At 36.5% G+C, this 27,762-nt stretch overlaps 1 protein-coding gene across 1 annotated transcript in view; it reads left to right on the top strand.

Moving 5' to 3' along the window:
- Nucleotides 1-600: 600 nt before the first annotated feature.
- Nucleotides 601-27,762, top strand: part of LOC306989054 (uncharacterized protein) — a gene marked incomplete at its 5' end in the record, with an annotated part of 30,666 nt that continues 3,504 nt past the window's right edge. Inside the window, 9 exons of the mRNA XM_079594373.1 lie at nucleotides 601-666; nucleotides 18,231-18,315; nucleotides 20,188-20,318; nucleotides 20,439-20,717; nucleotides 21,151-21,295; nucleotides 25,489-25,619; nucleotides 25,740-26,018; nucleotides 26,229-26,324; nucleotides 26,436-26,580. Coding sequence (XP_079450499.1) covers nucleotides 601-666; nucleotides 18,231-18,315; nucleotides 20,188-20,318; nucleotides 20,439-20,717; nucleotides 21,151-21,295; nucleotides 25,489-25,619; nucleotides 25,740-26,018; nucleotides 26,229-26,324; nucleotides 26,436-26,580 — 1,357 coding nt within the window. The remainder of the gene's footprint in view (nucleotides 667-18,230; nucleotides 18,316-20,187; nucleotides 20,319-20,438; nucleotides 20,718-21,150; nucleotides 21,296-25,488; nucleotides 25,620-25,739; nucleotides 26,019-26,228; nucleotides 26,325-26,435; nucleotides 26,581-27,762) is intronic.

Raw genomic sequence — 27,762 nt, forward strand, 5'->3', positions numbered from 1 at the left:
GTATTTATAGTTTTATTTTGTTTGTTTGTTTGAGATTATTTATCACAACTTAAAATCCAACTTTGTTTCAACTTTAAAAAGTATGTGTTCATGCTTGACTTAAAATATTAAGTTAAAATATTAGTTAACTTAAGTTTTGTTTAGTTAAGTTGGATGTTTAAGTTGTCTCAACAAATTGTAAGTTGTTCTAACTAATCGCAGCCACATTTTTCACAGTGCAGAAGCTGTTTGACAAACCTAAATTCTTTTAACATTGCTGTTTGGTTAAGAATGTAACTAATGCAGATATTGTAAAATATTGACGTTGCCGGGTGAGGCCGGGAGTCATGCGATGCTGGCGGGATGTCATCGAGGTTGGTAGCACTGATGGTGTGTGTCATGAGCATCACCTGTGACCCACACCAGTCTCTTGTCTCTATATGCTAAAAATAATGTCACTCAACAGGAAGTGGAAATGTTCACTGTTCAAATTTTTTTTTTTTAAAGAAACTGCTACGGGAAGCTAAGCTGGGTGCTAGAAGGGGCCAGCACCATGGCGTTTTGTTAGGGATCCTTCGTTGGAATCTCCTCTGACGAGACGTAGGAGTCCCTGAGTAGGGAATGGAGACGTCTCGTCCCGTCGCCATGCTGCTGTACCGTTGCGGAGGACTGGACACTAGAGTTGGGGTACTCGAACTCGGACTCGGACTCGAGTCCGGTCTCGAGTCCAATTTTGAATGAACTCGGACTTGTCACGCACTCGGATGAATTTGTACTCGGACTTGACACGGACTCGAGACATTTTAGACTCGGAAAAATGTCCGAGTCCAGTCGAGTCCGGGCACTGGATGACACAATATTATTCAAAAACGAAACGAAACGACGTTGTTTCAGCGTTGAGCATGGTAGCCAATCACAGTTAAGTGCATAAACACAGTGGCAAATCAGAGGCGTTTTAGAGTCAGCATGCGAAGAATTCGCTCAAAATGTATGTTCAGAATCAGCACGAGCTTTATCCTTTCGCAAATCCCCTCATAAAAGACAAAGTCTCTCTAGACGCAATATAAATAAGATATTCACTGTGCAGTGCGGAAAACTTCAGTCAGTGTTTATGACGAGAGTTTTAGGGAGAGTGCAGAACGCGGTAAGTGATGGCTTAAAGGGAGCGCTATTGACAATCTAAATATTTTTTTTTTCATACTTCTAATCTAGAGGACCAGTGGTTACGTTCACACTGTAAATTATAAAGAGTGATAACTGCATTTAAATGTGGGGTTGAATGAATCCACTTAATTTTTGTCCGTTGAGTCATGAAATTGCGATGATTTGACACATAGCAACAAGAAACTTGATAACCATAGCACCATTTTGGCGTCTAATAATGTTGTCATTTTTGTTACATTTACACTTTAGTCATAAGTTTACATACACCTTGCAGAATCTCCAAAATGTTTTATACTTTTTTTAATAAGATGGATCATACACACAGTAGCCTACTGCACTGAAAAATATTTTTCACATAACAGATGTTTAATAGCCTAAATAAAATACAAACACAAAATAAAGACAGATTACATATTACATATTAATATTGTGTCATTACCTGAATGATCCACAACTTCTTTTCTTTCTTTTTGTAATGGTTGTTCATGAGGAAAAATCCTCCCGCTCCTTACATTCTTTGATTTTCCAGCATCTTCTGCATATTTGACTCCTTACTAGCAGTGACTATGATGGTAAGATCCATATTTCCACACTGGTGACAACTTAGGGACTCATACACAACTATTACAAACCCTGCAAACATTTAGTGATGCACAAGAAGGAAGCATCCGTTAAGAGCCAAGGGGTGTAAACTTTTGAACTGGATCATTGGTGTAAATTGTTCTTATTTGTTTAAAAATGCATTCATTAATTTAGTCCAACCCTTCAGAGGATAAAGGGTCTTTGTGAAAGGTCAATTTCAAATCATTTAAATCTTTGTGGACTCGGCCGGACTCGACTCGGACTCGGATGTTAAGGACTCGGACTCAAGTCCGACTCGGCCCTCTTTGGACTCGGACTTGGACTTGTACTCGGTTGTTAAGGACTTGGACTCGACTCGGACTCGACAAAGGTGGACTCGGACCCAACACTACTGGACACCATTCGGCTCCTCACCGAAAAGCGTTTTTGTATGTGCTTGCTTCCGTCTTTATACCCGCACTGGTAGGCGGGCTGCGGAATGCAAATCTTGCATGCCAATGTTCATTGGCTCGTTTTTATTCACTCGAAGGCAATCGCTCTCCCTAGCGTGATCCCAGTTCATTGGAAAATCACTGTTAGGATAGGACAATATTTGGCCGAGATACAACTATTTGAAAATCTGGAATCTGAGGGTGCAAAAAAATCGAAACATTGAGAAAATCGCCTTTAAAGTTGTCCATTTGTATTCGCGATTGTGCTGCATTCACTCACAAAAATATATAAAAATATATTTTATTCCGCACCACCGGAAGTCCTCAGTCCCGCATCGCCAAGGCAGAGTTCAGGAACGAGCGCGCCGTTGATAAGCTGGATTTTAAGGACTTCAAAGTTGTTCGTTAATGACAGAACAACTCAAGTATTTATTTACATATACTATTTATTTTAGTGTTTACTATTTTTAGAATAAAATATGTTTTATATTTACGGTAGGAAATCTACAACATATCTTCATGGACCATGATCTCTACTTAATATCCTAATGATTTTTGGCATAAAAGTAAAATGGATAATTTTGACCCATACAATGTGTTGTTGGCTATTGCCACAAATATATACAAATACTTGTGACTGGTTTTGTAATCCAGGGTCACATATATCTGCTGTATATATTACAATATATATATAAATACATATTATACCAGTCTACCATTTAGATCCCTTTACAATATGAACCACACTGCAGTATAGATTCACAATATACCCGTTCGACTTGTGACTGGTTTTGTAATCCAGGGTCACATATATCTGCTGTATATATTACTATCTATCTATCTATCTATCTATCTATCTATCTATCTATCTATCTATCTATCTATCTATCTATCTATCTATCTATCTATCTATCTATCTATCTATCTATCTATCTATATACATATACATATTAAATACATATTATACCAGTCTACCATTTAGATCCCTTTACAATATGAACCACACTGCAGTATAGATTCACAGCAGTCAGATTTTACAAATCGTTTTGAAGCAAAAATAAATGGTAGGCTACAAAAGTCTTGAGAACAAATATTCAGTATGGGTTTTATGGCCTTATTTCAATCACTTACCACACATAAACAATTTTCTCAAAATTACAAACTTTTACATACATGCTGCTCACATATTATTATAGCAGAGTCTGTGCTGAATACAGTGTAATCAGAATTTAGCCATGAAAATATAACAGAAGTAAACACAGATGTCAAAACATCTCCAGGGCCCAGAGGGTTAATGCACTGTGATCTAACATGAACAAAGATTAATAGATCCTGTAAAAATATATTGCTCATGGTTAGTTTGTGTTAGTTAATGCATTAATTAATGTTAATAAATGAGACCCTGTTGTAAAGTGTTAGTAAAGTGGTTTGACATGTAAACTGTTACAAAAAAAATCTATAAATTAAATAGGAAGTACTTTTCTGTGTAAAGCTGACTGGCCAGAATGGGCGTGGTCCATGACTATAAAGTTACCAGACCTCGCCTAGGAAATCCATGTGATCACAAGGATTTAAGTTTGCATGCTTGATGAATCATAGATTGCTTATATTATATTGCATATTGTGTTGTAAAGAACTCAAGGCTTTCAAATTTCATAATTTGCATTATATATTTCAAAAAGAAGAGGAAAATATTTTGGTAACACTATACTTAAAACCTCTGTTTAATGCATTATAAAGATATTCATAATGTACGTTAATGCATTAGATCTTTTAAGAAATAATTTGTAACCAAAGTTAAAAATGCATTATATTTGCAGATTCTGAAATTGGTTGTTAGTCATTTGTTTTAAAGCATTATACTTTCTAAAGGTGTATTCAATGAATAGATAAGTATTATAACTGTGGTTATAATTATTCATGAGACCATACAATGCATTATAAGGTGCATTACACAAGTAATGCATCAAAATACTTTTATAATGTAAGGCTTTATTTAAAATTACAGTGACATTATTTTAATGAATATGTGTTGTATTGTTTTATTTGTTGATGGATGTGTGTTAGTTATCTTTATTAAAATAAAAGTGAATATTTAAATTTGATTTATTTATTTAAATTGAATAAAAAAAATGACAAGAGTATATTTATATTTTACAGGACAGTTTTGGACTAATTACCAAACAAACAAAAAAAATATTAATATAAATATATATAATAGAGTTCTAACAGCGCAATGATTTTAGTTTCTATAAGTCACAATTTGGCTGCTGGAATTGCAGGCTCATACCAGATCTTGAAAATGATCTTTTTTGCTGCAGTTAGAGCAGTGTGAAGAATCCTACGCTGGCTGAAAGTCAGATCAAGATCTGCATCGTCATTCAGCAAACAGAGACTGGGGTGCTTAAGTATAACCTTATCACATAGCTTTGTCACAACTTGGAATACCTCATCCCAAAAGTTACCAATAAGTTGGCATTCGTAAAATATGTCTTCCGCAACGTGATGCCATCGGTCAGGGTTGATGTTAAAGACATTCATGTCCCGCTTGACAGTATTAGAATTACAAAGTGAGCAGAAGGGGGTAGGCAAGCGCTTCATTTTGTGCAAGATGTTTGGAGTAGCATAAGCCTTATGAAGCAGTTTATAGTGTATTAACTGATGGGCAAGATTTTTTGACGTTGGAATAGTGTCCCATATCGAGTCCCAATTTAGTTTGCAAGGAGCCAATTCCTTTTCCCATATTGTGGTGATAGGAAGCGTACCACAGCCGTGCTTGAGCAGTCTGTTGTAGATAAACGACACTGCTCCTTGTGCCTGTGAAAAGTTCACACAGTCCATCAGAGGGTGAGAGTCCAAGTTACAGTTCCACGGTACTCCATAAGCGCGCATAGCGCTTCTCAACCTTAAGTACAGAAAATAGGAATGTCCAGGAAGATTATAACACTCTTTCAGGTCTTGAAAGGACCTTAAGCCCTGATTTCCAATATATCATGAAGAGTTTGTACACCCTGATCCGACCATGGCTTAAAAACAAAAGGTTTGTTGTCGAATTGTAAACTATGATTATGCCATATCGGAGATTCAGATGTGAACTTAGAATAACTTCCCATGAATTTGCACACCTCATGCCAGATTTTAAGAGAATTGCACACAATTGTATTCCCAGACCTCAGGTCTTTCTTTGATAAACCCGTGAATAAAATATCCTGGAGCCGATGCGGAAGCACAGCAGATGCTTCCGCATCCCGCCCGGCAATCTGTGAGTCAACCTTTAACCAGATCTTAAGAGAGCGCAGCTGACATGCCCAAAAGTACAATTGTAAGTTCGGAAGTGACAAGCCTCCTTTGTCAGATCTTCTCTGCAAAGTTGAAAGTTTAATTCTTGGTCGTTTCTTGTTCCAAATGAATTTTGTAATCAAGGAGTCCATTTCTTTAAAAAAGGTTCTACGGGGAGATAAAGGGATCATGGAGAACAGAAATAAAAGTCTAGGGAGGATATTCATTTTAATGATTGCGATTCTGCCTTGCAGTGAGACTAAAATAACGTCCCATCTCTGTAGATCTTGTCTGATAGTAGTAAATAAAGAACTATAATTTTCCTTAGCGATAGTCTGCAGAGATGAGAAGATTTTGAATTCCCAAATATTTAAATGTTTTACAAATTGGGATCGAGGAGGACGCTAATGCAGTATTGGTCAACGCTGACAAGGGCATTAAAACAAATTTTGTAACCACTTACGATGCTAAAGTCATTAAATATTTTCAGACACTGAGGAAAGAGGAAACATTAGACATGTAGAGTAGGATATCATCCGCGAAAAGAGAGATACAATGTTTGGAGTCGCCTACAGTAATCGGGGAGATAATGTTGTCCTGTCGGATTGCCTGTGCTAAGGGCTCGAAAGAAATTGCAAATAGCAAGGGCGATAAAGGGCAACCCTGTCTAGTACCTCTGTTCAACAGGATTGCATCCGAACAGCACAACCCTGTTGAGACCCGTGCAGAAGAGTTAGCATAGAGGGTCTGAATAAAACGAAAGCCAAAGCCCAAAACGAGTTAAGACAGACCATAAATATGTCCACTCGACCCGGTCAAAGGCTTTCTCAGCGTCTAGCGAGAGAATGGCACGTTGTTCGTTAACCGGGCCGGGTGAGTCTATAATATTCAAAAGGCGTCGCATGTTATCCGTAGTAAAACGTTCCTTAAGAAATCCGTCTGGTCGTGGGCAATTAGAAAGGTAGCGACTGCTCCCAAACGATGGGCTAGAACTTTAGCATATAACTTGACATTCGTACCAATTAGAGAGATCGGCCTGTAGCTAGAGCAGCATAGGGGTTATTTCCCTTTTTTCAACAGCAGAGAGATAAGAGAGGTGTTCTGGTCTCTATGGAAACAACCTGTAGCTATAGCATAATTTATGGAGTCAAGGAGGAGTGGTCCGATCAGATCCCATATCACCAGATACAGCACCGGGGGTAAACCATCCAGACCAGGGGCCTTACCCTTATTAATAACCTCTAAAGCCTCCTTCAATTCTCTTTTAATTCTATTGGAGAATCAAGAAAATCACATTGCTCCTTGCTTAATTGAGGGAGATTTAAATTTAACAGAAATTCAATAACAGGCTGTTCATTCACTCCCACCTCTGATCTGTATAGATGCTCATACAATTCCTTGAATATCCTGTTTACATCAGACGGAGCTGTGTGAAGAACATCTGCAGTTTCCTTAATGGCAGTTATTGAGGCCAAGACCTCATTACGTTTCAGCCTTAACGCCATTAGTTTACCTGGCCACTCTCCATTACAATAGTAGTTTTGTTTGGTACGGTGTATCAAAAATTATACTCTTTTTAGTAAAATCGCCTTGTAGTCAGTTTTTAAATTCCCCAAGATTCTACTTTCTGTTCCGTAAAGTTTTTTTTGAGATCCTTCTCTACACATTTGATCTGGGCCTCCAGACTGGTTAATTGTTTTACTCTGGATTTATTTACATAGGAGGCAAAAGAAATACAGTTTCCTCTCAAGAAACACTTGGTTGTTTTCCATAGGATTTGTGGATTAGTAGAACTTCAGTTTTCTTTGCGAAACAGAGATAATTTAGAACGTAACTGTTTCACAAATTCTTAATTTTGCCTTCATTTGGAGCTTAGGGGAATTATCGGAGGAGATAGATTACAAATCACTGCGGAATGATCTGAAATTAGTATGGGTAGAATATCAATATGGTTTACGCCATGGGTAAGGGATTTAGATATCAAAATGTAATCTAACCTTGAAAATGATTTGTGGCGTGCTGAATAAAAGGTATAATCTCTACAGTTCTCATTCTTCACTCTCCAGATATCGCATAAGTCGTTATCAACAGTAAACTCGTTTAAAGACTGCGAAGCCTGATCACCATGAGCCGAAACAAGGGATCTATCGATTAAGGGGTTACAAACTGCATTAGCATCCATACCTACAACCAAGTTGTAGTCGACAAAGTTAAGGAGGAATTTGGTAAGAGATGGAAAAAAGTCTACCTCATAAACATTAGGGGAGTATACTGAGAAGAGAACCATTTTTAAATTATTCCATGAACCTGAAGCATATGTAAACCGCCCGTTTTCGTCCCCACCCGTTTTCTCTACTAGAAATGGGAATCTTCTGATCTGAAGAATAATAACTCCTCTTGAGGCACTATTATGCGATGATGAAGCTATCAATTTAAAATGTCTATTCTGAAAGGGGGTAACATCGGAAGCTTTGAGATGGGATTCTTGTATTAGGGCAATGTCAGCTTGTTTGCGATGCAGATAATCTAGGCATTTTAATCTTTTTATGGGAGAATTTAGACCATTAACATTCCACGATATCACATTAAAGTCCTTCATTCTGCCCCAATATAATAAAATGTGAGACAAAGGTAGCCATAGTAACCGAACGCATCGATAAGAGTTTCACCCCCATGAAACATATAAATAGCAATATAACAAGAACAGCAAACCCTGGTAGTTCTAACAATATAACAATTAAATAGCAAAAAAACATAAAAAAAACACATTACTATCGGCAGCTTGCAGAGAGGAAGAACACACCCTCTTTTCTGCCTGGAAAATAAATCTACTTAAGGCCATGCACTCGGACTATGAGTGGTAACAGTTACTCAAACATCAGCATCTCTCACCTGAGTGTCCATTACAGAGAAAATTAAACTTATATCCCTACTCGAAGTACAAATATATTATATATATATAATATATATATATATATATATATATAAAAAATATGTATTTTAAAAAAGTGGCCGAATTTACTCTTCAGGCATCTCTGTAGGCACAATGATGTCCATCTCTGTAGTGGCGCTCAGAGACAAAATTAACCGCTCCAGGTCTCCAGGGGTTTTAAAAAACAAATGCTCCTGGCCGTTACGCACTGACCGACGCAGGGTAGACCAGAAATGACTCAATGCCTAGTAGTTGGAGGCGTTTCTTCCCTTCGGCCATAGCTTTTCTTTTTTGTGACGTTCCCTTGCTGAAGTCTGGAAAGAACAGTAAATTCCCTCCTTCATAACTCAGCGGTGATGCACTCCTGGCTCCTTGTAGGATCGCCTGTCGGTCATTGTAGCGAAGGAGCTTGAAAATCATAGTGTGCCTCGTTCACGTACAAGCGGTGCGCCCGTTCGATCTCGATCGTCTTTTCCCCCGTAGAGCCGGAATCCACTTAGGAATATGGGTCTGCAAGAACTGAATTGCATTCCCTCCTTCAGCTCCTTCCCGTTGGCCCACCAACCTTAGGTTATTTTGTCTGGATTTATCTTCATAAAGAAATAGTTTCTCCTGAAGCTCCTCTAGGCAGAACTTTAGCAATCGAGACTCTTTTAACATCCCGCACCGTAGCCTGCATGTTGTCACATCTATTGCCAAACTATTTGACATCCTTTTCTAGCGAGTCCAATCGCGCTGTGAACATCGATATTTCCTCGCGAACAATCGTCGACATGCTTAGCTTCATGGCGCTCAGTTGTTTATCAAGCATTTCGGCAATGGCGTCGTGAAGGCGCTCGTCATCTTTATGCTTTTTCTTCGCCGGTGAATGGATTAAATCTCATTTAGATGCCATCTAGAGTGCCACTAGAACAAGGGATTCACATAAAATACGGCTAAAAACTTAATAGGGATATATAAAACCGAAAAATGGACAACTGAGATAGAGCGTCGATATTAAGCAGCCATCACCGTCCGCTGCGCATGCACATCCTCAATATTAATAATATTTAATCAAACTCAAATCTCAAAAAGTTTTTTAACATTTCCTCTGCTGTTCAAACTCTCGTCACACGTTAACATTCACCTGTATTTCTGAATAAACAGGATAAACAGAGACTGTTTGCTCGGTGGATGAGAGGACATAACAAATCTCCTGACACAAGCGTTTGGACGTCTGACATTATACCAATCTGAACTCAGCAGCATCTAATTGACCTTTGAAGAGCTGAATACATCCCGCCATCAGACTCATGCATTCATTAATCTAACGTTAATTACTGGCCAAAGTTGCAAAATAATGAGAATATTTAAAAAAAGGATGAGAGATAAAAGCTCTTGACAGTGGCTCACTTATTAGAGCCATTTGCAGATAAGGCAACATTTCTCATTGTGCTGATGACTCGTTTCTCTAAAGATGAGTATGAAAAATGCTAATTTGTTGAATATGCCATTTTGAAGCCTACATCTTTATTGATTAATTTATGTTAAATGTTACAAAGATTGGGTTACATTCAGGGCACCTGTTTCTGGATAATTATTCATACAAAATGATGACTAATTTGACATACAGTTGGAATGAACAAGTTTAAAGAGAGTTAGCTGAAGTTAATGCTCCGAGTGAACGACAGGAAGTGTTTAAAAGTAAGATTGTTATCTATTTAAAATCTGAGACGACTTGTAGTCTCTCCCCTGCTACGACTACATCCAGTTCTACACAACGGCTTTTAGATTTACTAAAAAACATACATATAGTTTTGGATACATTCAGTTGAAGGCAATTGTGATTTAAAGTTATAAAAGTTAAAAACCTGTATCAAAGTTAAAAATTTGTAACTTAGATAGAAGAACTCCATGATTAATGATGTCAAATGCTTTTTTAAATCTAGAAAAACAGCACCAACAACCCCTCCTCGATCCAACTGTGACTTGACTTTGTCAACGAAATAGCCATTGGCTGTTTCTGTTGAATGATTAATACGGAAGCCGAATTGATATGGATGTAAAGAATAGGAACTGGTATTTAAATGATTTGTCAAGTTTTTCGGCCACCTTGGAAACCACCGGAAGGATATTAATAGGTCTGTGGTTGCAGATGGACAAGCGATCACCTCCTTTAAATACAGGAAAGACTGCAGCCAACTTCCACACATTTGGGAACAATCCCTGAGCAATTGAAAGATTAACAATATTCGTAATTGGGTATACTGATGATTCAGAGAGCTCTTTCAACATAACAGTGTTCATTCCAATGACATCTTTCACTCAAGGCGGCCTCAGAGATCTAATCACTCTCACAACATCTGCCTCAGTGATATATTCTATGTTGAAAGCTGACTGTCTGTTCGACTTGACAAGGAGTGTTCTTATATTCAGAAGAAAAACACTTGATGATATTTTCTACTGAGTCAGTGAAATGATTATTGAGAGCATCAGCTACTTCAGCTGGCTTGTCTCTTAAATTTCCAGCAACAACAAGTTCAATTGATTTGGCATTGTTAAGATCATGTCCCATTAGTTTTCTTAACTGGCTCCTGCTTTTTCAATTATGGTCAAAAAGAAGTTTGCTTTGGCTATCCTTATCTCTTTGTATTCCGTCACATCGTGAAAATATGTCGATCACTGCATGCTTGCTTTAGATTTAACGGCAGATTTTAAAGCCATATCCCGTTTTTTTCATTAAATTTAAGATATCTGTGGTAATCCAAGGAATGGTGTTCTTTTTTTCCTATGCCGTTATCTTCATGTACAGTAAATGCATCAATTGATCTCTGAAGTTGTTGTGTAAATCTTTGACTGTCTTCTTCCAAAGATCTTCCTAAAATAACGTTATCCCAGTTGCTGCTCTGGACGGATAGGCTCAAGCAGTTGCCCGCACAGCAGCCAATCGGCGCGTGAGCTGTCTCGCCTATATCTGTATGCTGCGGCAATGCTTTTACATTTATACAAAATAAAGGATTTTTGGCTTCAGTATTCTCGTGGAAAAGGATTTTCCCCTAAGCGTAGTCTTACTACGCAGTACGAGAGTATCTCTCGTAAGAGAACCGATAGAGATACTTCAGGATTACAAGAGGTTTTGCAGTCCCTAAATTCATTTTTTTTATGTAAAATTATAGGTGGACTTCAAAGAACATTATAAAATAAAAAATGCAGTTCATCACCCCTTTAAATGTATTTTTAAACCTTTATTTAACTAGGAAAGAAGACTCACTGAGATTAAAATCTATTTTACGGAGTGTCCTAGCCAAGATAGGCAGCTGAGTTTACATATAGACATTTGTACATCGAAGTTACAACACACATAAACATAACCAAACATCATTACATAAATATAAAACATTTGGTTAGAAACATTTACACACCATTAGCGTGTAGTGCATGAGTTAAAGATAACAATACATTTAATGGTGTTTTTGCATCCTTTTTAATACTCGAAAGGTGTTATTAAATGTCAGCTGCAGAAGTTTAAACTAACCAGACCAGAAAACCCTGATCAGAGCACGTTACCCTTAATAAAAACGTAAAGGATTCTCAACAAAATTTGACTTTTGAGGGTTGAACAATTGAGGGCTCTCAGAATCATTCAAATGTGTGTTAACAGTCCTTCTGTGATGGTTGGCTAATGCCTTTGTTAGTCCAGTCATTTTAAACCAACATGGGGGTCAACCTAGAACAAATTGCAACCGAAGAAAACTCGACTGATCTTGTATCCTTAATATGTCCTGAGAAAGGGGGAAAAATAAAGCCCCGAAGAATCCCATTAGGGGAAAGTTTAGAAAAAGACCCAAATATAGCCTATTTGGGCTCATCCCCCAAACCCACGGACCCAGCCCCAAACCTCATCTCTGCAGTAATAATACTGGTTTAATACACTCAATACTGAATAGTTTAAAGTACTTCTTCCTGCCTCTTTGTATTTATGCTCATGGGTAGCCTAAATGGGTTCCATTCAGAGCTTAACATTTAGTATTTTACTATTATATGTCAACAAGATTCAACAAGACATTTTCACATGACTTATCTATACGCAATGTTTAGATCTGCTGTGGTATTAATGCAAATTAGCACATACATATTTCGATTATCCTCCGTTTGCCCATGTTAACAGACAATTTCAAAAAAACTTGTAATACATTTTTTGTTTGTCTTTATGCAAGTAATCAACTCAGTCATTTTCATGGTGATATCTAAAGGTTAAAATATTTACACTATTCACGAGAGGAAAAGAATGAATAGGCTATATTTGGGTCTTTTTCTAAACTTTCCCCTAATGGGATTCTTCTGGGCTTGTTTTTTTTTTTTCTTACTCAGGACATTGAAAATACAAAATCAGTCGAGTTCGCTTCTGTTGCAATTTGTTCAACTGTTTTTCATAAAATGACTGGACTAGTCTTTGTCGAAGTGTGTTTGTTGTAAAACCAGAATGTCTTGCACGCCAGGGGGTTTAATCATTTAAAAAAAATAAAGAAAATAAGGAAGTGCATGCTAATAAATGATGAGGAAGCAGCTATAGATTCACTATGTAGATAGGCAGGCACAACTGTATTTGTTTTGAGGTTTGCCCTCATTTTATAGATGCTTATCGTTTCAGCGACGGTTCCCTGTCCATTCCTGTGACATCATGGATTATACATCAATCATTCTGTTTTCCATTAAACTAAAATGTCATTCTAATAGACAGTTTTCTGTGCTTATAATAACTTTTTGGGCCAGAAGAGTCAAGGAGATTGTGGCTAGTTGTTCCATATTAGTATGATTGTTTTATACATACAATATTGTTAATACAAAATATTGGTTACACTTTATTTGAATGTGTCGCTGTTACAGTGTAATTATACATGTAAGTGCTAAGTAATATTAATTATCTACATGTCTTACTATAGGGTTAGGGTATGATTAGGAGATAGTTTAGGCTATATTGCATGCAATTATGCATAATTTATAGTAATTACCATAGTAAATATGTAACAAGGACACATTAAAATAGTGTTTACAACATATTTTACAAATCATCATCTTATAGCAATATACAAAATTAATTTATAATTTTATTTTGTTTTTGTTTTTTTGCGATTATTTATCACAACTTAAAATCCAACATTGTTTCAACTTTAAAAAGTATGGGTTCATGCTTGACTTAAAATATTAAGTTTAGTTAACTTTAGTTTTGTTTAGTTAAGTTGGATATTTAAGTTATCTCAACAAATTGTAAGTTGTTCTAACTAATCGCAGCCACATTTTTTACAGTGCAGAAGCTGTTTGACAAACCTAAATTCTTTTAACATTGCTGTTTGGTTAAGAATGTAACTAATGCAGATATTGTAAAACATTGACGTTGCCGGGCGAGGCCGGGAGTCATGCGATGCTGGAGGGATTTCATCGAGGTTGATAGCACTGATGGTGTGTGTCATGAGCATCACCTGTGAGCCACACCAGTCTCTTGTCTCTATATGCTAAAAATAATGTCACTCAACAGGAAGTGGAACTATTTACTGTCTCAAACATAGAGATACACACAGGCTGTGTCCCAATTCAGAGGCTGCATCCTTTGAAGATGCATATTTGTAAAATATAAGCCAACATTTGAAGAGCTTACATTTTTTTTCTACAGTGATATAATTAAATATTTGAGTAAGTTGTAACTCAGTACTTATGTTTAAAAGTGTATTTCTGCAATAAAAAAAAATCATGTCGATTTCATGATGATTTTAAAGCTATAGATTTCCCTAAATTACTAATCTGATTAACCATTTAATTTTATTTAAATGGTTTATTAATAAAAATAAATGTATTCATTTAATAGTTAATAATATATATATAATACTTGATATTTTTTTTTACGTTTCATATTTCTGTTTAAAATAAATAAATGTAGCTGCACAAATCACTGACTGTTTTAACTTTTAAAAAATTCTGAATTTTTTTTAAATAGTTAATTATTATTATTATTATTTATATAAAGGTAGGCCTATACCTTAATAAATAAACTATTATATTTATTTATAATTGTATATTTTTTATTAGTTTTCTGTAAATCTGTCATTTTGATGCACTTTATCATAAAAAAAAAACTATGTAGGACTCAATATTTAGAGACACTTTTTTTCAGGTATTATGGCTAGTAAATTCAAATATCCGATGTAGTCTTTCAAATAATTTTAAAGATTCACAAGGGCCCATAGCAGGCTACGTTGAAGAAGGGACTTAACAGGTTTGTCCATCTGGGCCGAGTTGAGAACTGCCCTCCGAAACGAAAATTGTTGGTTGGGGGACAGTGAGCTTTTGCTTAGGTTGATCATGACCCCTTTTCCAAGTGGCCGAGGAGCAGAGGTCTGTGAGTGCATAGCTCCTCCTTCTATTGGGCAAAAAGCAACCAATCATCGAGGTAGTTTAAGATGTGTTCTCCCATCTGTCTTATGGTGCGTTCACACCGGACGCGAATAGCGCGTCAGGCGCGAGTGATTTCAATGTTAAGTCAATGCAAAGACGCGTTACGCGCGTAAACGCGTGTAACGCGTCTTTGCATTGACTTAACATTGAAATCACTCGCGCCTGACGCGCTATTCGCGTCCGGTGTGTGGGTGCAGTCAGGGGGAGAGGGCCACATCCATATATTTTGTAAATATTGGTAACACTTTATTTGAATGTGTCGCTGTTACAGTGTAATTATACATTTATGTGCTGAGTAATATTAATTATCTATGTACTTACTATAGGGTTAGGGTAGGATTAGGAGTTAGTTTAGGCTAATTGCATGCAATTATGCATAATGTATAGTAATTACCATAGTATATATGTAACAAGGACGCATTAAAATAGTGTTTACAACATATTTTACAAATCATCATCTTATAGCAATATACAAAATTAATTTATAGTTTTATTTTGTTTGTTTGTTTGAGATTATTTATCACAACTTAAAATCCAACTTTGTTTCAACTTTAAAAAGTATGTGTTCATGCTTGACTTAAAATATTAAGTTAAAATATTAGTTAACTTTAGTTTTGTTTAGTTAAGTTGGATGTTTAAGTTATCTCAACAAATTGTAAGTTATTATAACTAATCGCAGCCACATTTTTTACAGTGCAGAAGCTGTTTGACAAACCTAAATTCTTTTAACATTGCTGTTTGGTTAAGAATGTAACTAATGCAGATATTGTAAAACATTGACGTTGCCGGGTGAGGCCGGGAGTCATGCGATGCTGGAGGGATTTCATCGAGGTTGATAGCACTGATGGTGTGTGTCATGAGCATCACCTGTGACCCACACCAGTCTCTTGTCTCTATATGCTAAAAATAATGTCACTCAACAGGAAGTGGAAATGTTCACTGTTCAAATTTTTTTTTTTTTAAAGAAACTGCTACGGGAAGCTAAGCTGGGTGCTAGAAGGGGCCAGCACCATGGCGTTTTGTTAGGGATCCTTTGTTGGAATCTCCTCTGACGAGACGTAGGAGTCCCTAAGTAGGGAATGGAGACGTCTCGTCCCGTCGCCATGCTGCTGTACCGTTGCGGAGGACTGGACACAATTCGGCTCCTCAGCGAAAAGCGTTTTTGTATGTGCTTGCTTCCGCCTTTATACCCGCACTGGTAGGCGGGCTGCGGAATGCAAATCTTGCATGCCAATGTTCATTGGCTCGTTTTTATTCACTCGAAGGCAATCGCTCGCCGAGATACAACTATTTGAAAATCTGGAATCTGAGGGTGCAAAAAAATCGAAACATTGAGAAAATCGCCTTTAAAGTTGTCCATTTGTATTCGCGATTGTGCTGCATTCACTCACAAAAATAAACGTTTTATATATTTACGGTAGGAAATCTACAACATATCTTCATGGACCATGATCTCTACTTAATATCATAATGATTTTTGGCATAAAAGTAAAATGGATAATTTTGACCCATACAATGTGTTGTTGGCTATTGCCACAAATAAATACAAATACTTGTGACTGGTTTTGTATGTATATATTACAATATATATATAAACACATATTATACCAGTCTACCATTTAGATCCCTTTACAATATGAACCACACTGCAGTATAGATTCACAGCAGTCAGATTTTTCAAATCGTTTTGAAGCAAAAATAAATGGTAGGCTACAAAAGTCTTGAGAACAAATATTCAGTATGGATTTTATGGCCTTATTTCAATCACTTACCACACATAAACATAATTTTCTCAAAATTACAAACTTTCACATACATGCTGCTCACATATTATTATAGCAGAGTCTGTGCTGAATACAGTGTAATCAGAATTTAGCCATGAAAATATAACCGAAGTAAACACAAATGTCAAAACATCTCCAGGGCTCAAAAAACACCTCCGACCCCAGAGGGTTAATGCACTGTGATCTAACATGAACACATTAACAAAGATTAATAGATCCTGTAAAAATATATTGCTCATTGTTAGTTTGTGTTAGTTAATGCATTAATTAATGTTAATAAATGAGACCCTGTTGTAAAGTGTTAGTAAAGTGGTTTGACATGTAAACTGTTACAAACAAAATCTATAAATTAAATAGGAAGTAATTTTCTGTGTAAAAATGACTTGCGAGTTCCAATGAAAATATGTTGTCTTGCATTCCAGGAGATGATTTGCTGTTGAATAAAAGCAGGGACACATACACATTTAAAAGCATCCTGTAACCCACAGCTGGTGCAAGAGCCTCTTGAAGCAGCCGACTGAAGTAAGTCAAATCTTTCTTTATAATGTTGGGCTCCATAAACCAAGTGTGTAGATCTGGTTTAAACATGGGGGGTTGAAGTTGAAGTGTGAAACGTTTTAGCAGGGTCCCGGGGCATGCTGACTGGTGAGATGCATTTACTTGTTTTTTATTGTTTGGTATCTTATATCATCCACACATGTAAAGTTAGTTTATAACACAACTGCAATTAAGTAGTACACAATTACTTGTTTACATAGGATGATGATATTTCTATTATTTAAACACCTGGAAGCTCAACAGGTTTGACATAATTTGTACCATGGGAAGTCAAACTATAACTTTATTTAAAACGTTCTTATATTAAAATGGTTTAAGAGACTTAAAGGTTTTGGCTATGTCATGTCTTGGAATATGTGAAGGCAAGATTTTTAATTAATTAATTAATTTAATTTAATTTCAGTCCTCATTAGAACAGAACACATTTTACACACTGGAAAACTGATTGTTTGGTCAATGATTCAAGAAGGTTCAGGATCTTGATTTTAACTTGTACTTGCCCCTGTGGAAAAGTAATATTCTTGTAATTGTTTAACTGTAACATTTGTTAGATTAAGGCTATACTTCAGGGAAGAGCATTGATGGCTCCTCATTACCAAACTTAGGTTAATGTTGACATTTTTTTAATCTATAGCAGTTGTTATGAAAAATAGCAACTTTATTTATAATTTATAAGCTATAGACACAACATGGCGAATTGGTCTGAATGATGCGTTTGCCGCTGGTTTTGCGTAAGCTGCTCACTGATTCCATGATCAGAGCATTGTATCATTTATTTACTTGTATAACGACCAGCTGAATTTGTTAGCTGGAGAGTATTTGACTAATGGCGGAAATAAGTTATACTACAGTAGTGCTGAAATATAATGGTACATATACATTTGGGTAAAACTTAAGATGAATATTTACCATGGTTGACTGTAACTTTTTGATCACTCAATTTCATATTAAATATTGGGTGTTTTCCAATGGCTTTAAATTATTAAGATTTGATTGAATCAGTTTTCTAATAAGGGTTTTTATTAAGAGATATTCAGTGGTTTAAGTGCATGTATAATAATACATGATATTCTAATAACTCTCTGATTACAGAAGAAGGACTTCTTTCAGGATTTCATCATCATGAGATTGTCTCTGGTTTCACAGCTTCTGCTGGTGTTGTCAGTCCTGGCACAGAGTAAGTTTTAGTTTAAAGGAGAACTCCGGTCAATTTTAACATTGAGCTCAATTTTTAGTAAATTTGGAGTGCTGTCAATACAGAGAACAACGACAAAAATCGGTGTTGCCTACACTGTGTTATCCTATTTTTAAAATTTGCACCCTATTGACTTGAATGGGGCATGTTTTAAACCTGCTTTTAGCCTCTTAACATCCTTAATGTTTCATTACAAGTGCCCAGCCATGTTGAGTGATTCCTTCAGAGTGAACACGAGTGAATCTGACTGCAGTAGATGTGAAAGATATGAATAAAAATGATGTTATATCAGCCAGCGCACATACCTGTATTTAGTTCCTGTTTTCGGTCGAAGTCCAAAGTAGTCGATTGTCGAGTTGAAGCGCATAGGTTTAGTTACTTAGATCACGCGCGTGAACTCGACAATCGACTACTTTGGACTTCATCATCGTTAACATCTGTTTGACTATCAGTCTTATGTGGCAAAGACATTAAACATGTCAGTGTGTTTCTGAATTCAATCCATTTCTCTTTAACAGCCAGGGCAGGTAAAACAAAACTTTATTAGTTAATAAATAAATTAAATAAACAATTTAAAGGGATTTAAGGGAATAAATCAATTGGAATGGTTAAATACGTTTGCAGCACTAGATAGTCTATTATTACTGTTTGTTGCTGAACATTTATTTCGTAAAACACTTGTCTAATAGTGGTTCTCGACGAGGGTGGTTCCGGCCCCAGGGGCGATCAGAGACAACGGGGGCAGTTAGATTTTGTAAAGGGTTTTGTTCACGAGTTTACACCAAAGATCCGACCAGGCAAGACAAGATTAAACATGTAATTACTTGCAAAATACTTTCTAAAATCTGCCAGTTTAATGCGACATGTAAGGTATTGTTTCTTTTGCAACGACTCTATATTAGTAATTATAATTATTTTTCCAGTCATAGATCAGCGCTCAAGCACTGACTAGGATCAGCATTCATGTGCTCAAAAATGTGTTTCGTGCTGACAACAATCCAGCGCTGACTAGAATCACGCAGCAGAGGAATGGAAAGTTGACAAACCATTAAAAAAGTATTGACTTAAAGCTGGGGTATGTGTTTTGCAAAACGGCCTGCAGATTTTGAAAATACACAACTCAAATGGTCCTACCTTCTTTCCTTTGACTCCACCCATTCAAAGAACATGGACATGGAGGATGGAGGGGGGAGGGGGAGGATGGAGGGGGGAGGGGGAGGGGGGGAGGGTACGACCGTTTGATTGACGCACTTACTGTTCAATGATTCTAGGTGGTCTTGGAAATGATTGGCTGGAGTTTTTCGAGTCCTGACAGTTCCACAGATGATTAAATTGCTTAATTTTTATTTCACTGCTTCTAACTCAGTGGCTGTAAGTGGGTTAGGAATAGGATTTTAAGTGATTTTGAAAAAATGGCCAAAAAAGAGAATTACATGCCCCACCTTTAAGAACCACTTATATATGTTCAAATATTTTGAAAAAAATATAAGGGACCTGGATAATGGTTGAGAACAACTGGTCTAATACTTACATCTTTCCAAGAACTGTGACAGTAAGATCCGCCTTAAATTTGATTGGCCATCTCAATCACTTTGACATTGGCGATCGCTGTTAGACGATTAAAAGATAGATTTTTCTGGAAATCTTTATTGAAAGATGATAAATTATTTACCAAATGTGCCAATATTAGTCCACAATTACACAAGTCCACCACCACAGGTCATCATCTTCCCACTACTAATCGCAGCCAGATTCCTCACACATGACATGAACAAACACAAGCTTCATATATCACTGTACAATTTAAAAATGAAATCCTTTCTTATTTTATTTTATTTTTTATTCTCTTGGCAGCACAAGGACAATTCTACCCATTCGGCTTACCAAGAGACACAAGAAACCCTGCTGCGGATCAAGGAAGCTCCTCAGCTATTTCACTGTCGAGTCCGTTTCTGTTCTTTTGCCGCACATACCAGCAGATTTATGTAAGAATTTGATTTTATCTTGATTCAAAGTCTAACTGTGAGTGGCGGATGGTTTATAAACTCATCTGTGTATCAGTAAAACCTGTGCCTGTGATTTTGACAATATTTCTCATGTTTCAGGTTAATAATAATGGACACCTCACATTCAACAAGGCTTCATCAAAATATGTTCCCTACTCCTTTCCTGCTTATAAAAAGAAAGATGTAATTGCTGGTCTCTGGACCGACCTCGACAACAGTGCGACAGGTGTGGTTTCATATCGTCAGTACACTAAAGGAAATGTTCTCAAACGCGCCACTCAGGATATAAACGATCATTTCCCAAATCTGACCTTCAACGCTTCTTGGGTCTTTGTTGCAACGTGGGATAAAGTTGCTTACAGTTCCAAACCTAAAAAAGTAAGTTTGATATACTTCTGAAATATGAATGTTTTCACTTTGGTAATTGAATTTCAAAATACTTTATTGGCGTGAACACAATAATACACAAAGAAAGTGTCAGAAGTAATACATTAAAACAATAATAATAATGATGTCACCATTCAAATAACAACAATATAATGTAATTTTATATATATAAAAAAGATGTACAATGAACACTATATCTTTTTTTCTTGATCTTTTCAGAAAGCATCGTTTCAAGTGGTTTTAATCTCAGGCAGTAATTTTTCATTTATTCTGATGAATTACGGTAACATTGCTGTAACAACGCTTCCGGTGGAGGTAAAATAAACTTGTTTTCTGTATCAGAATATAATGTTACTATTCACTATAACAATGTACAGTATGTATACTGTTTACATTTATATGTTGCTTTTTCGGTTTTATACAGGCTGGTTATGACACAGTAAACTCCACTGACTACTTTGTGATTCCTGGATCAAACAGTGGGAGCTCGATCTCAAACCTCAAGACCACCAGTAATGTCAATGTTCCTGGTCGATGGGCCTTCAGGGTGGACTGTGGACAAACCCCACGTAATATTTTTTATGATTATTTTATGCATACACTGTAAAGAAAAAGAAACAAATCTGTCAGAATAATTCTGTAAAAATACAGTAACATTTTTAACATATTTACAGAACAACTTGTATATTTTAGTTTAAAACTTTAAATGACCAAAAAATACATGTTAGGTAATTATGAACCTTTGAATTAGAACCAGATCTGTGGTGTGCATTGAACAAACATCTTTCAGTTTTTCTCCTTTTTTCCGCGTAAAGCACTCTCTTCAAATTTATGACACATACAATTTGCTTTCAATGTTCAGGATAATGAGCCATTCTGTATTGTAATGTCAATGTGTCATGAAAAGAAAAGGGATTCATTCAAACTATAATCTCACAAAGCCAGATAATAGTCTATAGTCTGAAAAATACTTTATAATCAAACTATCATAACAGTGTAATTTTAATAACCTCATCTGTTGACATGATGCCGGTGAATTGCAGAGCTGGTGCAAATATATCCACATCGCTATGATCAGATGCTTTCTTAACTGCTGGTTTCTCACCGATGTCATTTTTGACAAGAAATTATTGAGAGAAAGCGTACAGCACACATTTACATATTAATTTAAACGTCGCTCTCAGCAGTGTGGACGGCGTCAGGATAAGTTGTTAACAGTATATCCCTGCAACTTACACGCGATGTGACTGCGAGATGCATAAAAATCAATCAAAACCCACAGCCAATCAGAACAGCGTGTGGGCGGGCTTTCGCGGCAAGTGCACAGCACCAGAGAGTAATCTGACGGCAATCGCATTCACAAATATTACACCATTTAAACATCATTAAAAATACATAGGCTACTGAGTTACTAAAACAATCTTTGTCAAATAATACACTTGTTTATTCACAGTTTGAACGTTCTTGTTTCCATTTGTTTAATTCCAAGATCTGAGGTGAATTATCCATTGTTGCTTTTACAGCTTCAAAGCTGGTAGCACTAAATTATATTCAAAGTCACATGACACGTTTTTAACATTAAACAAAGCATATAAACAGTACCTGAGATTATCATTGCCACACTTTGTGTCTGTTGTTCCAGCGCGACGTCGCAGAAAAATATAAACCGTGTCGCCGTCGCGGCTGGTTAGGACAAAAACTCTGATTAACATGGAAAAGATACCTTTTATCACGTGTCGCGTGTAGTTAGGACGCGGTGTTATTTTTACTTCTAACTGAAGAGCGAACAAGAACTTCACCAGGGTATTGAATCACATTCAGTCTCTTGTTCGTTATGTGACTGATTTAGCGGCCCGAGGCTAGCTCACATCTCTATGGGGTTTGTGCACTAGTGCGAACACGAGCAATGAGTTGCTGGCTGCTGTTCACTTAACGGCCACCGGTGTCGCTAATAACAAGGGCTTCTGAATTCAAAAGAGCATGATGTTTTTAAAGGGGTGGTTGATTATGATTTCACTTTTCTAACTTTAGTTAGTGTGTAATGTTGCTGTTTGAGCATAAACAACAACTGCAAAGTTACAACGCTCAAAGTTCAAAGCAAAGGAAGATATTTGCTTTCAAAGAAATCGTTTTTAAGGACTACACGACATTCCTCCTGGGTTAGTGACATCACTAACCCTAAAATTTACATAAACCCCGCCCCTGGGAACATGCAGTCCATGTTGAGAAGAGGAAGAGTTGTTGTTGTAAAGCATATTTATGAGTCTGCTCAAGCTGTCGCATCTGTCTTTTCTTATGCAATACAGTACGTAACACAAATGCAATAGCATGCCACTAGGCATCTAACAACAGTTCCAACTCTGGCGATTTATAGATTATCATTACAGAATATGCTAATCAAAAACTTGAAGATAGTTAACTCCACATCAGAAACATAAATCCATCAACTAAACATTCAGAAACGTCCTGTTGCATTCTACATGTAGTCACTTCTTGAGTCTCTCCGTCATTGTCCAAATCATTTAAACTAGTTTAAACATAAAAGGCAGAACATAAAAGTTTCTGACATTTTAGTCCTTGTCTGCGTGAGCTAATCGGAGCTGCTAACACACAGAGCTGTTGAAGCTCCGCCCTCTGAGCAGCAGCTCATTTGCATTTAAAAGGACACACACAAAACAACGCGTTTGAACTGACCCTCAAAAAGGGACCATTTTAACATGTTGTAAAAAGGTGTATGTGGGGTATTTTGAGCTAAAATTTCACATACACACTCTGGGGACAACATATACTTATTTTGCATATTGTAAAATGGGGTGTTATATCACCCCTTTCAAAAATGATGTATGGATAATCAAGTAAACCTAAGTTGCTTCACAAAAGTGAATCCTGAAAATCTGTAAAGTTTTCACAGCAAAAAGACACGTGAACCACGACCTGAAGGTGGACATTTTTACAATTATACTAAAATGCCTTTTACTTACTTAAAAAAGTAGAACTATCAGATTGTGTTCAATAGAGTTAATTGAACTTTAAACAGTGATTTATAATGTATTGTAATGTTTTTATTTTGTCTAACAGCAACAACATCACCATCAACAACATCTCCATCAACAACATCACCATCAACAACACCTCCATCAACAACATCTCCATCAACAACACCTCCATCAACAACATCTCCATCAACAACACCTCCATCAACAACACCTCCATCAACAACATCTCTATCAACAACACCCCCATCAACAACACCCCCATCAACAACACCCCCATCAACAACACCTCCATCAACAACATCACCATCAACAACATCCCCATCAACAACATCCCCATCAACAACACCTCCATCAACAACACCTCCATCAACAACACCTCCATCAACAACACCTCCATCAACAACACCTCCATCAACAACATCCCCATCAACAACACCTCCATCAACAACACCTCCATCAACAACATCCCCATCAACAACACCTCCATCAACAACACCTCCATCAACAACACCACCATCAACAACATCACCATCAACAACACCTCCATCAACAACACCTCCATCAACAACATCTCCATCAACAACACCCCCATCAACAACATCTCCATCAACAACATCTCCATCAACAACATCTCCATCAACAACATCACCATCAACAACACCTCCACCAACAACACCTCCATCAACAACACCTCCACCAACAACACCTCCATCAACAACATCACCATCAACAACATCTCCATCAACAACATCTCCATCAACAACATCACCATCAACAACACCTCCATCAACAACACCTCCATCAACAACATCTCCATCAACAACATCTCCATCAACAACACCTCCATCAACAACATCACCATCAACAACATCTCCATCAACAACACCTCCATCAACAACACCTCCATCAACATCTCCATCATGTTGTAAGTTATTGTTCCATCATAAATAAACAATAACAAAAAAAATTAAATAAACGATTTAAATGGATTTAAGGGAATAAATAAATTGGAATGGTTAAATAAGTTTGCATCACTAGATAGTCTAGTATTACTATTCGTTGCTGAACATTTCTTTCGTAAAACACTTGTCTAATAGTACTTTCATCTTACATCTTTCCAAGAACTGTGACAGTGACAGATCCTTCTTATTTAATTTGATTGGCCATCTCAATCATTTTGACATCGGCGATCGCTGTTAGACCACTGAGGCAGAGCAGCCTAAAAACACAACTGTTAAAACTTTTTGTCATCCTAAAACAGCGTTTCTCATTCTACACTAAAATAAGATAAGATAAATAAAATGAGAAGAAAAGAATTCCAATATTTTTTATTTGTATTTTTTATTCATAGATCAGACAAATGATTGGCTCTGGTCTAAGTCAACAATGATTAGGATTATAAGGAACACTTAAATATGATTTTACTCTTGTGAACAACTAGTCTTGTGGAAGACGTTTTAGATAAATATTTGTTTTATTTTATTATCTACTAATTTTACACATTTTTTTCTATAATTTTACTCAAGTTAAAATATATATTTTTGTGGAAATCTTTAATGAAAGAGTATAAATAAATAACCCAAGTTACCTATATTTACCAAGCGTACCAATATTAGTCCACAGTTACACTAGTCCAGCACCAGAGGTCATCACCTTCCCACTACTACTCACAGCCAGATTCCTCACACATGACATGAACAAACACAAGCTTCATATATCACTGTAAAATTTTAAAGTTAATCCTTTTTTTTTCATTCTCTTGGCAGCACAAGGAATATTCTACCCATCCGGCTCATCAGGAAACACAACAAACCCTCCTGATGATGATGGAAGCTCCTCAGCTATTTCACTGTCGAGTCCGTTTCTCTTCTTTTGCCGCACATACCAGCAGATTTATGTAAGAATTTGATTTCATCTTGATTCAAAGTCTAACTATGAGTGGCGGATGGTTTATAAACTCATCTGTGTATCAGTAAAACCTGTGGCTGTGATTTTGACAATATTTCTCATGTTTCAGGTTAATAATAATGGACACCTCACATTCAACCAGGCTTCATCAAAATATGTTCCCTACTCCTTTCCTGCTAATAGAAGTCAAGATATAATTGCTGGTCTCTGGACCGACCTCGACAACAGTGCGAGCGGTGTAGTTTCATATCGTCAGTACACTAGTGGAAGTGTTCTCACACGCGCCACTCATGATATAAACAATCATTTCCCAAATCTGGCCTTCAGCGCTTCTTGGGTCTTTGTTGCAACGTGGGATAAAGTCGCTTACTATCCCAAAACTAACACAGTAAGGTTGATATACTTCTGAAATATGAATGTTTTCTCTTTAGTAATAAGACACAAAGAAAGTGGCAGAAAAAAATAGTAATAAATTGAAACAATAATAACAATGATGTCACTGAGTAAAGGTCATGCAAATAACAACAATATACCTAATTTTACATTTAAAAAAAGACGTACAATGAACACTATATCTTTTTTTTTTTTATCTTTTCAGGAAACATCGTTTCAAGTGGTTTTAATCTCAGGCAGTAATTTTTCATTCATTCTGATGAATTACTGTGACATTGCTGTAACAAAGCTTCCGGTGGAGGTAAAATAAACTTGCTTTCTGTATAAAAATATAATGTTACTATTCACTAGATAACAATGTACAGTATGTATACTGTTTAAATGTATATTTTGCTTTTTCATTTTTGTACAGGCTGGTTATGACACAGTAAACTCCACTGACTACTTTGTGATTCCTGGATCAAACAGTGGGAGCTCCATCTCAAACCTCAAGACCACCAGTAATGTCAATGTTACCGGTCGATGGGCCTTCAGGGTGGACTGTGGACAAACCCCACGTAATATTTTGATTATTTTATGCATACACTGTAAAGAAAAAGAAACAAATCTGTCAGAATAATTCAGTAAAAATACAGTAACATTTTTAACATATTTACAGAACAACTTGTATATTTTAGTTTAAAACTTTAAATGACCAAAAACTACATGTTAGGTAATTATGAACCTTTGAATTAGAACCAGATCTGTGGTGTGAATTGAACAAACATCTTTCAGTTTTTCGCGTAAAGCACTCTCTTCAAATTTATGACACATACAATGTTCAGAATAATGAGCCATTCTGTATTGTAATGTCAATGTGTCATGAAAAGAAAAGGGATTCATTCAAACTATAATCTCACAAAGCCAGATAATAGTCTATAGTCTGAAAAATACTTTATAATCAAACTATCATAACGGTGTAATTTTAATAACCTCATCTGTTGACATAATGCCGGTGAATTGCAGAACTTGTGCAAATATATCCACATCACTATGATCAGATGCTTTCTTAACTGCTGGTTTCTCACCGCTATCATTTTTGACAAGAAATTATTGAGAGAAAGCGTACATCACACATTTACATATTAATTTAAACGTCGCTCAACAGTGTGGACGGCGTCAGGATAATTTGTTAACAGTATATCACTGCAAGGTATTTCCAACTTACACCGTGTAAGATCACTAGACGCGATGCGATTCCAGCGACAAATGATTTGTCTGTCCACACTAGACGCGATGCGACTGCGTAAAAATCAATCAAAACCCACAGCCAATCAGAACAGCGTGTGGACGGGCTTTCGCGGCAAGTGCACAGCACCAGAAAGTAATCTGATGGCAATGCAAGAAAATGGAGAAGTAGGCTACATAATCAAATTCACAAATATTACACAATTTAAACATCATTAAAAATGATAGGCTACTGAGTTACTAAAACAGTCTTTGTCAAATAATAAATTTGTTTGTTCAGTTTAAACGTTCTTGTTTCCATTTGTTTAATTTCAAGATCTGAGGTGAATTATCCATTGTTGCTTTTACAGCTACAAAGCTGGAGCACTAAATTATATTCAAAGTCACATGACACGCTTTTAACATTAAATAAAGCATATAAACAGTACCTGAGATTATCATTGCCACACTTTGTGTCTGTTGTTCCAGCGCGACGTCGCAGAAAAATAGAAACCGTGTCGCCGTCGCGGCTG

This window comes from Phoxinus phoxinus (genome assembly GCF_949152265.1).
Source record: "Phoxinus phoxinus genome assembly, chromosome: 21".
Lineage (NCBI taxonomy): Eukaryota > Metazoa > Chordata > Actinopteri > Cypriniformes > Leuciscidae > Phoxinus > Phoxinus phoxinus.